This window comes from Quercus robur, chromosome 2 (genome assembly GCF_932294415.1).
Source record: "Quercus robur chromosome 2, dhQueRobu3.1, whole genome shotgun sequence".
NCBI lineage: Eukaryota > Viridiplantae > Streptophyta > Magnoliopsida > Fagales > Fagaceae > Quercus > Quercus robur.
In genome coordinates, this window is record NC_065535.1 from 30,936,868 (window position 1) to 30,952,477 (window position 15,610).

The window sequence follows — 15,610 nt, forward strand, 5'->3', positions numbered from 1 at the left end:
TGTTACAGGCAATGTGACCGCGCCAAGGGGGTATACTTTTGTTCCTCCAAACCTAATGAGTGGAGCGTTAGTTGGAACTAGACGTTCTCTGTCGATTCGCATCTGTTGGAACACCGGGTAGTAGAGAATGTTTGCGGAACTTCCGTTGTCAACCAAGACCCGGTATGTGTTATAGTATCCTACTCGGATGCAAACGATGAGCGCGTCGTCATGCGGGTGGTGAAGACGTCGAGCATCTTCTTCCGAGAAACCAATAATTGGGTTATCGACCCGTGGCATCTTCGGGATGATGCCCATTAGCTGAAAATTCTGAACCATTCTGAGGTAAGTCTTTCAGGCCTTTTTGGACGAGCCGGTAGTCGTCGTGCCTTCCACAATCATCCTTATGTCTTCTAGGGGTGGTTTGGGACGCTTGTTGTCCCGTCGGGGGGCTTGCTCTTGAGGAGGTAGATTTGTTCTCTCCCTACTAACGAACATCTGTAACTTCCCTTGCCTAATAAGGGCTTCGATCTGCTATTTTAAGTCGTAGCAGTCGGCCGTGTTATTACCGTGATCACAGTGGAAACGGCAGTATCTGTCTTTAGACCGTTTGTTGGGATCCCCCTTCAGCTTTCCGGGGAAGGTTAAGGCTCATTCGTCCTTGATTTGCATTAGGACTTGGTCGATTGGGGCGATCAGTGGGGTGAAGCTCGTGAACCTCCCCGTAGGGGGCTTAGAGCACCTGTCATCCCTTCGCTCTCCAGTTCTTGCCATCTTTTGCCCTCTGTCCTGTCGTGTGTCTTCCTGCCTCTCTCTCTTCTTAGGCTTTTCCTCTCGAGCCAGCAATGCGTCTTCGGCATTCATGTACTTGGTGGCCTTGTAAAGCACATCTAACATGGTTTTCAGGTCGTTCTTGTATAAAGAAAACAGAAACTGACCTTTTTGCAACCCATTTGTGAAGGCTGCTACGAGTATTTTATCGTCAGCTTCATCAATTGAGAGTGCTTCCTTGTTAAAGTGGGCTATGTAAGATCTCAGCGTCTCGTCCTCCCACTGCCAGATACTCATCAAGCACGCAGTAGACTTCTTATACCTATGTCCCCCCCCCCCCCCCAATAAAGTGCGAAGTGAATTGGGCGCTTAGCTCCTTGAAAGTGCTAATGGAGTTAGGCGTCAGCCAGCTGAACCAAATTCTCGCAGGACCCTTCAATGTTGTAGGGAAGGCCCTACACATGATCTCGTCTGCTACTCCTTGAAGGTGCATCAAGGTCTTGAAAGTCTCTAGGTGATAAAGTGGGTCCTTGGCTCCGTCGTAGCTTTCCATCTGTGGTATGCGAAACTTCTGCGGTAGAGGGAAGGAGTTGACGAATGTGGTGAAAGGCTAATCGGTTCGGTGGACCAGATCATCGAGGTCGCTAGACACCCGTCCTTTGAGGGCGTTCATTATAAGGTCCATTCGTTCCTTCATCATCTGTATCTCTGCGATAATGTGAGGAGGAGCCGTGTTTGTGATGGAAGGGCGGCTCATGTCCTGTCGTTTTGGTCTGCTTGGGCGTTGCTGCCCTCCGGCCCCTCTTGGTCTCTTCTTTTAGTACTAGTACCTTCTTGGTTTTCCTCTTGGGTCCCTATTGTTGCATTCTTTTGCCTCAGTTGTTCCTCTAGGTTATGATTCTGTTTGGTGAGACGTTCCACTGCTACTGTGAGGGTTTGGACCTGCCTCTCCAGGGTAGTGGGTCGCGGTTCATCTCCCTAAACGTTATTGGTGGTCACCATTGAGCGAGTAAGTACCATGCAACTCTTCGTTCGGGAAGCGATAATATGGCTTACAGATCGCAATGTTTCCCACAGATGGCGCCAACTGATGATGCCAAAAAATCAATAGTAAATCACATGGTCCTCACGTGCTCGAAACAGCACCTGCACAACAAAAAGAGAAGACCTTACAGAGAGCACCGATGTGGTGCCGGCCAAGTAGCCTCCGAAGGTCAAGTTAGAACTTCTCACAACTTTAGAGTGCCAGAGCGGGGTAAATTATGCGTACCTTGGTTAGTGAGGGTATTGGGGCTTTTATAGTAGAAAAAGGTTGACATCTCTTTCCTTGGTTTAGAAGTCTTTCCGTTATAGGAATCCTCATGAGGGTATTTTTCGGAATCCTTTCCTTGTAGGAGTCTTTTTTATCAACATTGGGCGTGGGGCACAAGAAATTTCCTTATACGTATGTGTGGAGACTAAGTTAGGGTTACGTCAGAACCGTCAGCCTAGTTCCTCCTTTCATCATGGTGACATCAGCTTTCAATCCCTGTCCTAAGTTAATCTTGTCAGCTTTGTAGACTTACTGTTTGTCATGTGTTGATAGAGGCAAGGCTAAGGGGTTGGTTTGGGGTGTCACTCTACGCCTTGCCATGGGTAAGTCCCAATATTACAAAATTATCCTTACCACGTATAAAACACACATTTAAAGAACTACTTAATCAATATTCCAAATAAATTGAAAAATTGAAAGACAACTTTAAAGTGTTTTTTGCTACAACTAAACTTACGAAGAATCAATTATTTTAAATATCATATATTGCATTAGGTTTCAATAAGTATAAGGTTATTCTCAAAAAATTAAGTATAAGGCTGAAAGAGTGAAATTTGTGAATTAAATTAATTGGCAGCGTTCCCATAAATTTTTTTTTTTTTTTTTGGTAGTGTCAAGTTTCTTTTGTGAGTGCTACTACTCTTCCTACAATTCGGCACTTTATGAATTTATTTTCTCAATATTTCCCAACTATTATTGAATCCAAACAATTTTAGTGTTTCAACATAGCCAACCAAGACCCCACATATGAATCTAGATTCCTAAGCAAATGAATTAAGAATTCTAAGCAAATCTAAATATCGCCCAAAAGAATGTATTAATTCCCAAAAAGATGCCAACACTAGCAAAAAAAGGACAAAAACTTCAATTCAAAAAGGAACTTTAATTGGAAGAAATTTGTAATGAGATGGGAGGAAAATATGGAAAAATAATTAAAAGCCATATGCTAACCTCCATGACCATCATAAACACCAAAGAAAGAGGTGGAACTGTCCAAATTTGGATAAGCTACATGCTACAAAAGAAAAGAAAACATAGCAAGATAGCATAATCTATAGAAAATCATTGAGATTATGAATCCACTCAATAGACCCATTAAAAAGGCGACCCAAAGAAGTCATCGAAAAATACAAAACAGATTTTGGCAGGCAATGTTTACGAAACAAAAGCAAAACAAAAAAAATATAAAAAAATTTCAAACTCAAGCACTAAACAATTGATCACATTTATTTAGAACACCCAAAGTCCTTTTCACATAGTCATAGAAATCAGTATCTTTGTGAAGAAAGGCCAACCCCATCACCATGAATCTGAAAAACATTGATTAAAAAAAGAAAATTATAAAGACATTGAAACTTGGTGATTAAAAAAAGAAAATTACATGGAGAAAAAGCCATGTCAAATTGAAGGAGTTTTTCCCCTTACTTTGATGTTTTCTTTCTCCATTGCCTTACTATTTACGTTCAGGTTTAGGTTTAGGTTTTAAGAGATTTATATATTACTACTTAGTAGCTGAATTTCCTTTGGGCCTACGTAATGTCAAAAAACTAATAAATTATATAAAATCAGAAATTTTGTTTTTTTATTTATTTAAATAATGTTGATGTGAAAAATTGTGGATAGATCAGAGGTTTCGGTTATATATATATATATATATATATATAGATTAAAAAATAAAAAATATAACGGTTAAATGAAACAAACCCTAAAAGTTTTGCCCTTTGGGTTAAGGACTTTACAAACCTATTATTATTATTATTATTTCAAAGCTTTTTTTTTTTTTAAGAGAAAAGATAGAAATTAGTTCAAATCTTTTGAAATACTCAAATACATCATTCTTAACCACGAAGCTACTAAGTATGTGGATATGCTAGACCTTATCAATAGGAGTAGGGGTGGCAAAATCTGCACGACTTGCGAATTGGACACAACTAATCCGTTTATAAACAGGTCATGGGTTGAGGCTAAATGGGTTCGGGTCATATTCAGATTAACACAGCTAACCCGTTTTATAAATGGGTCGGGTTCGTGTTCGACATGTGAACCCGTTTGACTTGTTTAGCTTATTAAGTTATTAGTTATTAGTTATTAGTTATTTTATATTATTGCTTAATTTATGGTTGTTTTTATATGTTTATTACTATATTTATGGTTGTAATTGTATTTTAATTTTACATATATGGAAATTGATAAAAATTATATAGGTTAGATATGACCTATTAATCAAATATATTATTAAACGGGTTATTTGTATTGACTTTTACATGACTTGTCAATTAAATTAAACGTGTCGGGTTAGGTTGACCTGTTTAATAAACAGGTCGTGTTCGGGTTGAGGATTCCTGACACGTTTACTAAATAGGTTGGGTTCGGGTAAACCCATTTAGCCGAATACTCATAGCTTGACACGAAACGAACCCGACCCGTGAACTCGAATTGCCACCCCTAAATAGGAGCCTTTTGTCATTTTGGATGAATTGCTAAACCTTCTAGTGACCATGCTCTCCTTTGATGCACCTAATATTTGTACTCTACTGCTACCAAATAATGTTTAGTTCATCCTTTTTTTAAAACTAGTATGTAACCCATGCTTACACACAAGAATGATAAATTATAGTGATGCTATTGATATTAGTTTATGTTATTAAATATATAGGGCATTTGGAGGTACTAAAATGATTTTTCCTTGCAATTTTAATGATATAAGTTACTCATAATTTCACATTACAATGCTGTTATGTATATAATTTTGAAGACCACTATTGGATACTACATATAAGATATCAATTCACTATCACTGTCCATGAAATTCTACTAAATACAACACGAAGTAAAAGAATAAATTAGTTCACTAGTATCCCCTAAATTGAATGAGGATAGATACTTGAGATCGTTTAGCTCAATTACAATTTGTTATGTTCAAGATCTTCACATACAAAATATTTAAATATAAACAGTATAAAAAATATACTCATTAGTTCAGAAAAAAAAAATAATAGCAAAATTTTAAACAATTTATTTTGTATGAAAAGCTAATAAAGACAAAATCTAATTTTGATTCTAATCAAATTTTCTCTAAGCTTTGGTTTTACTTAGGTTTATTTATATTGGACTTCTCGTTTTCTACATGAATTGACTCACTTAGCATAAAAATTAAAAAAAATTTAGATTAGATGGGACACGTGGCGCAAAATTAAACTCTAATTGAAATCCAATTTATATTAAATTAACTCACTTGGCATAAAAATTTAAAAGCTTAGATTAGATGAGATACATAGCGCAAAATTAGACTTTAATTGAATTTAAATTTAAAATCTAATTGAATTTTTTCTTAGTTTTGACTATCTATATATATATATATATATAAAGAAAGGGTTTTCTGTACCAATATTGGTGATGCTTTGCACTCCTTTTACTCTTTTTCATTTGTCTCTCAATATTGATACTAATATTCCCTTGTCTCATTTCCCTTTTTATTTTTTGGTGGAATGTAGCATTTGTGGTTAAAGAACTAGTTTGATCCTTCCTTAAAAAAAAAAAAAAAAAAAAAAAAAACCTAGTTTGATCCTTCAACTATTAGGAATGCATCAAATTGGTCCTTCAATTATTAGTTGTATTAATTTGGTCCCTTCAATATAAATTGTCTCAATGTTATCTCTCAATTTCAAAACCAAGTCACTTTCTTCTTGTTTGGGTTTCCTTTCGTCAAAATTCTTAACACGATTATCTGACTTGGCAAATAAAACACACATATAATATGCAAACTTATAATTATTTAATTTAGTTTCATCAACACCAATGTCGGTAAATCTTGTTAAGATTTTACCAAAGAGGGGACTCAAGGATAAAATTGATTTTTTGAAAGATGAGTAATAAGAATGACACAATTAATAGTCGCATAATAACAAAATTGAAATTAATCCAATAGTTGGAGGATCAAATTATTAGTTTAACTTTCATTTAATTTATGTGCTCAAGCTATGAAAATTGAAAAGGGTGTCTCTGGGAATTGGTGAGGAGGAAATAAATACATGCAACTGGAAATTTAAATTAGCAATTAGAAGCCACGCAGGTCCTTTGAATCCCAATTGACTCAAATATCCAAAGTGCTAGCACCCCTGATCGAGTATCTCTTTAGAGTTTAAACTACTCTCTGTTGAGGGCTTATAGCCAACCCAAAATTTTGGGACAAAGGTTTGGTTGTTGTTCAAGTAACAGAGCTTAAAACTGAAGATGCAACAGCATATCTAACAAAGAGAAGACCTGACACCAATCACCAAGTCCAGTCCCATTCCTTGTGTCATATACAGAAAAGTTTTGAATGTATATTTATTACATAAGATCATTACAGTTGATTGCATGGTAGTAAGAAAGGTCAGTCCAGACGCCTATTGGATTCAATGTTAAAACTTCTGGAAAATTGTCAGAAATTCAAAATAACTTTTCAAATGGACTGTATCTTATGTACAGAAAATTAATGAGTACATTACGAGACATTACATCCAATTTTATATTAATTAGAGGTATAAAATGAATTTCTATCTATGTACAACTTACTGCTACCAATTCCTAAATTATTTTTACATCGAACCATTGGGCGCTGTTGCATCAGATCCCAATTTACAGTCAGTTTGTAATGCAGACAACCAAGAGTCCACCTGAAATGGAAAAAGGGGGTGGGAGGGAGTAAAAAAAAGAATATCAGAATACATAGTTCATTAAAGTAAAATTTGCAGTATACACAATGAATATGCCACCATGCAAAAGGTAATCCATTATTCAATTTTAAAAAAGGACAAAATTAATATAACAGGAGTTCTTTCTTGGTCGCCCAATCGATGGGCTTCAACATAATTCCATAAAACACAATCCTGATAAATCCTCACAAATGACAAACCAATTTTTCATGATATTCAGATTGTGGCTGCAAATGTCATTGGTTATTCATATGCAACTATGTATATACATAAAATGAAACAAAAGGGCAAAAATAAGTCTGTAAGCACAATCCTGAATGATGGATCATGTAAATGCAAGTCTACCAGTATGATCATATCGATGCAAGAATATCAGTGCGTATGCAACACACAACCATGTTTTGTAACTCTAGACCTATTAACTGCTATGCCTCCTCCCTAGCATTCCTGATCACTTTATTATAAACAAAATTTTAACATTAACATTACTATCAAGACTAGGATACAGTTGTCTAAATCATCTGCAAGACTGCAACAGCTGTAACAGAAACCTACCCAAGTTTTCCAAAAGCTTGTTTATCTTCTACGTAGCTTGCCAATTGGAATAGTTATATGTTAGCAACTGTGTGCTTATCACTTAAATGATTTACATATGTTCAAACTTACACTACCAAATAATATCTAAGTATTCAAGAGATTGAAGGAAAATATGCCTTACAGACCTCAAACCATTTATAAAATTGTGTGGACAATAAATATAGATGATACTAAAGTAACAGTCAATTCAGCGAAGCAAATAACAAAGTGCCAGACTTACTCAAATTACTATACATACCTGAATCTTAGAACTACTTGAACACTCATATCGCAGTCCGAGGCGAGTTAGGATATAAAAAGCATAGTGTGTCTCCTCATCTTCTCGTGAAAAGCTTGGCAGAGGACCTATTTCAACAATGTCATGCAGGAGGGTGGAGTCTTGAGGGCTCAGATCTGCATAAAAGTTCTTTGAGCTCATTAGGAAGAAAATTAAAAATTGTTCTGGACTAAATTTTAACATTAACATTACTATTTTAGGTTTGAAACAGAGCACTGTCTTATCAACTGCAGACTCCAATTTGATATCCCATTTAAGGCTAATCATTGCTTAGCTAAAATCTATCATATTAGATCATATTGGATAATCCGAACAATATTATAACAGGAACGTTGTTTTGCTTTCAAACTTAAATTGGACAACAGTGAATGATACCCTTATGCATCACCAAAACAAGTGGTGCAACTAAGAGCTGAAGTAACAAATATATATATATATATATATATATATATATTTCTGTTCAGCAAATTATGATGGTTACAAAAAAAAAAAAAAAAAAAAAAAAAACCTTGTATAAATAATAAATCTTTCTGACAAGGGGAAGTTTTCATCGTTATTATATCTTATATAAACCATTGAGGTTCTCCAATGCTATAGTATCTTAATGGTGGCCCACTCTATGAAATACAAATTTTGCAAAGTCATTGGACACGAAGTTTCGTGGCCCTGCCATATAGAAACCAGAACAGAGAAACCTCGACGCCACTTACTTTCATTACAATAACATAAAGGACAGCCAATTACCAGGAAAACAAAAAGTAAAGAAAAAAGGGAATACTGATAAAAAAAAACAATTACCTGTTGACAATAAGTAGAAGAAAAGGCATGGTCCTTGAAAGACGACAAAGCGAGGAAGCCAGTCATCAACATCGGTATCATCCAAAGGGGGAGGTTCTCCTGGTAGTACTGCCCACCTCTGTAGGCAAACCATTAATTAAGCTGGTGAGGTGCTTAAAATGATACAGCATGAACAGATGCAAAAACACGTTTGTGATGTGAAAAAAAGTCACTACAGTTCGAATGTACAAATAACCAGACAGACGAGCAGACCGCAAAATCTGATCAACATTTTCCAACCTGCATATGTTAGGAAAATTTTGATGTTAATACAAAGAAAATAGAAAAATTGCAACCTATTGTCTATTTCGCTCTGAAAAGATGATGGTAAGAAACAAATAAATTTCTTCTTTACTTGAAGTAGAAGCAGTGACGAATATATACATATGACTCAAACTCGTAAGAATCACATAATATTTATTTTATTTTATTTTATTTTATTGATAAGTGAGAATGACATAATCTTTAGGTTGTGTGGATGTGATTATGAGCTCTGACACATTGAAAGAACAAGCTAAGTAAAGTAAGACTCCAAAAAGCTAATCAACTTGTGTATAAGTTTCATTTTCATGGCCACATTAGAACATAAAGACCTATCCTAACCCCACCCAACCCGTTTGACCCAAACTCAAGCATCAATTCTTTCTTACTGAGCTTTCAAGTGAGCTTCCCTCTCTTCTAATTCAGCAAGTTCTGATTTGAGTGATTCTACTTCTAAAGCAGACAGCACAACCTGCAACCAGAAATTTTGGTGGTCAATATTCATGGAAACGTCACCTTTATCAATTGGAAACTATTAACAAGCTGTTCGATCAACCTTTTCTTGACCATCATTGCTAGAAGACCATGGCATCCTTCGTAAAGTAAACAAATTCAACATGTAAGCAGCACTTCTTAATTTTCTTCGAGTCCAGCTACTAGATCTATGCTAAATCAAATAAAGAAAAAATAAATTATACTCCTTGTTCTTAGTTTCAAAATTTAAAATCTCTAAACCTTGTTCTTAGTTTCTAACACTTCTTTTTTCCAAAAATAAATTAGAGTACCTCGGAGAATCATCAATTTGTGGTTGCGAAACAGATGAAGTTAAGCTTGGATGAGAATCCGCTCTAGACGTTGAAGCTTTAAAGTGATTTGAGATAACCTTTATCTTCCCAAGACCGTCATCCATGAAGCAATAACTTAACGTTCTAGAAGACAGTGCAAAACAAATATAAGAGAGGGGAGAGTAATGGATAACCAATCATTAAACAATAACTTCATTTAGGCATAAGAAAATTAGCATTTCTTCAATTGCTACACTTTCTGAGAACCCTCTATTGATAGTGACAGATAATTATTTCTCCCCTTATAACCACAATAAAAAATAAAGCTGGAATATAGATTCTTTTCTTTTCATATATATGCTTTATCAGGACCCCAGGCACTAGCAGAGAGAGAACTAGCTGTGAAACAGAGTCCTAGTTTTCCACTTAACAGAGTGTTGCAATTATATGACTATAAGGCACTATTGCTTTACACAACCAAATGTTCATTACATTTCTATAAAGGTATGATGATCAAAGACTTTAATTCCTTACACAAAACTTCAATGTTGCAATTCCTTATAAAGGAAATATATATCTGAAAAAATGTTGTAAAAATCATAAATTGACGAGAGTTGCAAAAATTCTTTCAACTGATGCACTCTCATGATAGCAATTCTTCTCATGAGGCTGGCAATGCAAAAATAAGATTAATGAAAGTGACTCAGAAAACATGAAAGGTACTATGTTTTGTGATAGCCACTCTTGAGGGAGTGGTGCACGTGCTAAAGGGAATCAAAAGAAGATACTGTTGTTAGATGGATGGAATCAGATCATAAAAAATGATGAAAATTCTAGCTACTTCATTGATTCTTTCGATCATACCTCAGCAATGATAAAAAAAAATCTATACTCCAAAAATGCATCAAATAAACACACGGGATTTGAAAATCTCACTACCTGACTATTCACTAAACATTAATGCTGAAATCCAGTTGTATGCTTGGGTGTTACATAGTTAGACCAAGAAGTCAAGAACACACAAGAAAGATCAAACTCAACCTAAATTGTTCCATCAGCTATGCAAATCCCCCCCTCCCCTTCCCATTCTTCCCCAAACCAATTTCCACACACAATCTATTTGTGCATAAATCATTATTCTTTTTGCCCCTTCCATGACCCTACCATATTTCTTGCACTATTAATATCAAATTACATTAAATCAAGTAGTTCATTTAACAAGATCGACCATGCTCCCACAGATCAAACGAAAAGGAACCCAAAATTTTCCATGATGACTAATTACAAAACCCAGATATAGAATCTTTGCAACAAGGTTTAAGGAACTCAATTGCCAACACAAATCCAAACCCATCAATAGTAAATTAACACCAACCCCCCCCCCCCCCCCCCCCCCCCCAAAAAAAAAAAAAACCCCTCCCTTGAAAATTTCACCAAGTACTTCAACAAGATTTTCTGAAAAGCACAAGCTTAAACTAACAACAACAAATCAAATTGCAAACCATACAACAGCAAATGAATAACACCAAATAAAATAATCCCATGAATCTCAACAATTTCATATAACACTATGTTTCTTTTTAATGAAAAAAAAAAAAAAAAAAAACCTTAGATTGATCAAAGAATATAGGCATACCATATATAGAAGTTGAAGATTTTCTTGCAAAGCAAAAGATAAGAACTTTGATGAAAATAAATGTTATAAGGAGAAACTCGTACCTTTAGAAAGGGACCCTTTTTAAGTTAAAGGAAAAGAAGAAGCTAATGGAGGTCTTTCACTTCACGGAAAGCTTTTGACCTGGAGGAATGAATGGGAAACTCAACTATGTAATGTAATACTAATACATGTCTTGACTGTTCGGTAGTGTATAGCAGTTCGGTTTTTCTTGTGGTGGTTATTATGAAAAGACCATTTTGCCCCAATTCTAATCATTCTGGTTAACCTGAAATGACCCTTTTGCCCCCTTTTATGCGGCTGCATGAGTGATGGGGGCTTGATGTTGGTATTTACATGCACATGGGTTATACAAATTACAAAGTCAACACCAGAAATACACATATATATCAACAAATTCTACATCAGATTCTCCAAAAAAATACTACAGCTTAAAGGGCATTTGTTTATTTGTTCTTGTTTTATCAAGTAGGTGAAATTCCCTTGAAGCATCTTAACAAATGTACATGAGTATTCGTTAACAAAAATCTTTTCACAAGGGTTGAGGTAACCAATTATGGCAAAAAATACAAAATGGCACACCCTTCCCTTCCCTACTTTAAAGGAAACATCCAGCTACTGACACTAAAAAAAGTTTTAAAAAATTTAAAAATATATTATATTCATAACATTTTTACAACAAATTATAAATGAAAGATTATTATTGACTATTACTAGTAGACAAAAGAGTAATTTTAATAATGAATTTTTAATTAGAACCAATAATAATTTACTATCTAGAATTTGTGGTAAAAATGTTGTAGATATAACATTTTTCAAAAAACTACTTGCCATTCTAGAGAAAGTCCATACCAATTTTGTCCCATTATGTCTTCTCGAAAAACTTATCTCAAGCGTCCCTTATCTCAATTTCACCATTCTCATTAGTTAGTTGTGAGATGGCAAAAAAATCCTAAATCTTTCTTTAATTTTTTTATAAAAAAGTTAATCTTTTGACATTTTCACAGTTTTAAATTTTGAATTTTTGCTATAAACCCAAAATTTATATATTCATAACAATAGAGAAAGAATGCTGCATTTTAAATATTTTTTTTAAAAAATAAGGCACTGATATGTGTTTACAACTTTGCGTGTATATTATATATTTTTAATTTTTTCTATATATATATAAAATATACTTCTAACATTTTGACATTGATTTATTTTTTTATTTATTTTAAATAATCATATTAGATGTTTAAATTTTATGTAGTTAAATTAATCTCTTACTTTGATTGTTATTTTAATGATATGAAACACAAAATTGATTACTTTGATTAACCACTACTTATCTATTTTGTTATTATCGATTAATATTTTTAACTTAATTTTTCTTTTAATATTTTCCTTTAATCTAGGTCCCCTAAACTGAAATCTTAGCCTTGTCATTATATATAATAAATGTGATATTAGTGATAGTTCCATGTGTGTGTAGCATTGGTATGACTTTAAAAAAGGACTTATTCTTGTTTAAAGAAGAAATTAGATTTGGAATGGTTTGATATAATTAAAACCATTGAATAGCTTATGTATTTATGAACTAATTATTGAAATTTGATTTTAGGCTAAAATGCAAAACTGACCCTATAACTTTTTTTTAAATTTCATTTCAGTCCTTTAACTTTGTTTTCGTTCATTTCAATCCTCTAAGTTTCAGTTTTATTCAATTAAGGCATTTCCGTTAAATTTTTTTTAAATTTAAAAAAAAAATTGGAAAATATTTTTCAATCATTAATTGAATTTTTTTTAATTTAAAAATTTGAAGAAAAATTAACCACAACATATAACAAAAGTTGATGGAAAAGCTTTAATTGAATAAACATGAAAGTTAGAGGATTGAAATGAACAAAAATGTCAAAAACAAAGTTAGAGGATTGAAATAAAATCTGAAAAAATTTAAAGGGTTAGTTTTACATTTTACCGTCGATTTTACATGGTTATATATCAATACATTGCTTGGGTTCACAGATATTTGCTTAGAGGCAGATCTTTGTGGAAAACCCTTACGTCTAATGAATAATGATTGTTTTATGGTTGGAGTAAGATTCTAATTTTATTGGAGGAGTGAAGCTAGGCCCTTGTTGGGGAATATAGTTGGTAACGGTGAGCACATTTTTGTGTGACATGATAATTGGCATGGTGATGGGGCCGTTGCAGCTAAAATATGGGAATAGAATCATGAATGATAACAGAAGAATCATTAATTTACTCCACAATACTTCCTGTAAGGGCACAAAATCTGTAACGGCCCAGCGACGATGTTGGGCTCGCACACGGAAAGTCCCTCACAATAATATTTGTAGAGAGTGGGGTTAAAAAGCCAGCGTTGAATCACAGGATGGCATTTTGGGCCTGACTTTAGATGAACCAGCATGAGATAAAGCTTTGGGCTGGATATTCAGGCCCTCCGACCTTGTATTGAGGAGGATATGGCTCCTCGGATACTGTCCGAGGAGCGGTGGAGTGGTTCCCGATTGCCCGTCGGCGGGTTTTTTCAGGTGATGCCCAGCGTATACTCTTCAGACATTCCATTTCCTCAAGTTCCTTTTTTTCGAGCCTCCCCTTTGGTCACATATCATTCTCTTTTATACTAGCCTACGTTCGTTGTCCTTCGTCCACGTGTAGGGTCGATCTTTCCAGGGCAGATATCTGTCCCATCAGTCTAATCCCTGAATTGTGGGAGATGATCCATAAAGCCTAAAAATCCGGCTCTGTCTGGGGCGACGTCATGTCAATGAAGGATATTTAAAGACTATTTTCGTGAGATATTTTCTGATCTTTCAAGTCTGCCTGTATCCCATTCTTGTCAATGGGGTTCTGGGCTTTCCGAGGACTGAGCGGTCCTCGGACGTACCTTTGAACCACATTGGGCTCACTATTTTTGGGCTTGGGCCTTGGCCTCCTTTAATTTGGTGACCTGTGGATTCCCCATAAGCTTGCGAGCTGGGCCCATAGACTGTTGGGCCCCACACTTCCCATATAGATATAGTAGTGTGTTATTGACAATCCAATCTAAGTATTTATTGTGCCTCTTAGTAATAGCATTTCGTACTGGTTCTTGTGATGAAAGAGAAGTTCTTAATAAAGACCATGGCACCAAATCTTATAAGGGTTGGAATGTGATTGTCAGGCTTATTAATTAAACAAAATAGCAAATACAACAAAAAAAAAAAAAAAAAAAAAAAAAATTTGAAGACTCAATTTTTAGCAACGGTGTGAGCTAATTTGGTGAAATTTCAATGTTGCAATGATGTATGTGGGAAAGTGATGATGTTTCTTAGCATTGCCATACCCTACTAGTAATTATGTTTCTTTTTGTTTTAGTGAATTACTAGTTATTATGTATAACTGCCTTTATATTGCCTTTTGATAAATGGGAAGGCCCATTGGAATAAAAAGTCTTTGCTGATTCACCTTCCACCATGAAATTGTGGATGACATTTTTCTCCAAAAGTTTTTGTCACTTTCCAATCAGTCATGCTCTCAAGCACACAAACTTGGCACTAAGATTTATTTAGAATACTCCAAATGAGCAAAGATTCAGTCGCTTCTTACAAGAGAGTTATAAGCACAAAACAAGAATCAGTCTTTTAATTATTATTTATTTAATTTTTTTGGTTTTGACAATTGAAAGAAAAAAGGCTTCTTCAACGATCCAATGCGCATGCATATGATTTAATTTATGAGGTGCAACTTGAATTGGTCCTGACCCACCCAATGTAACAAGGAAAAAGAAAAGGATGAGAAAATGCAGAATGAGGATGAATTCTAAAGTGATTGGCACACATATTACTTTGTATAAATCAGAGCTTTGTATTTTCCAATCCAAACACATATTACTTTGTATAAATCAGGAAGCTCTTTGTTATGAAGAAGCCACACAAATAAATCAAAGGAAAATCAAGGTCTAAAGCATATATGGGTTGGCTACGGGCGGTACCCTATAGCTATGACATTATGCGTGTGTAAATCCTTGACAACACAGAGGAAGTTGTGACGCATCCGTGTGTACTTCAAATGGCTTGGTCTAATCTGACAACAGCAATACGGGGTCATCCATCACTGCCTGCTTTAGCTCCTCAAAAGGTCTTTGACACTCTTCCAATCAATGCGATGCCATGATCAGTCCATACATCCTTCTTTAGGAGATTTTTGAGTGAAGCAACCCTCCTTGAGTAACTTAATATAAAAGATTACATAAAGAAAGATTAAACCCTAAAAATCAGAATATGGACACATTCACAGTCGCCAAAGATTACATAAAGAAAGATTAAACCTAGAAATCAAAAAAATTAAACCTTAAGAAAATGAAACAAAAAAAGATTAACTATTTTGTTTGCTGTAGGCATTTAGCCCACACCCACTACGTACCATTCTGGC

The 15,610-nt window shown here is 34.8% G+C and overlaps 1 protein-coding gene across 3 annotated transcripts; it reads right to left on the minus strand.

Annotated features, from left to right (window-relative positions):
* Positions 1–6,308: 6,308 nt before the first annotated feature.
* On the minus strand, positions 6,309–11,382 carry LOC126713312 (uncharacterized). Of its 3 annotated transcripts, none has more exons than XM_050413041.1 (8): positions 11,236–11,382; positions 9,517–9,660; positions 9,288–9,393; positions 9,121–9,203; positions 8,647–8,710; positions 8,432–8,549; positions 7,595–7,749; positions 6,309–6,720 (listed from the first exon to the last, which is right to left on the minus strand). In XM_050413041.1, exons 2-8 carry the CDS (start codon positions 9,639–9,641, stop codon positions 6,643–6,645), a joined length of 729 nt encoding a protein of 242 aa, XP_050268998.1. In that variant the 5' UTR covers positions 9,642–9,660; positions 11,236–11,382; the 3' UTR covers positions 6,309–6,642. The 3 variants fall into 3 exon arrangements, with proteins under 3 accessions (XP_050268998.1, XP_050268999.1, XP_050269000.1); XM_050413042.1 differs by lacking the exon at positions 11,236–11,382 and adding an exon at positions 11,153–11,229; XM_050413043.1 differs by lacking the exon at positions 11,236–11,382 and having other exon boundaries at positions 9,288–9,398.
* Between the last annotated feature and the right edge of the window lie 4,228 nt (positions 11,383–15,610).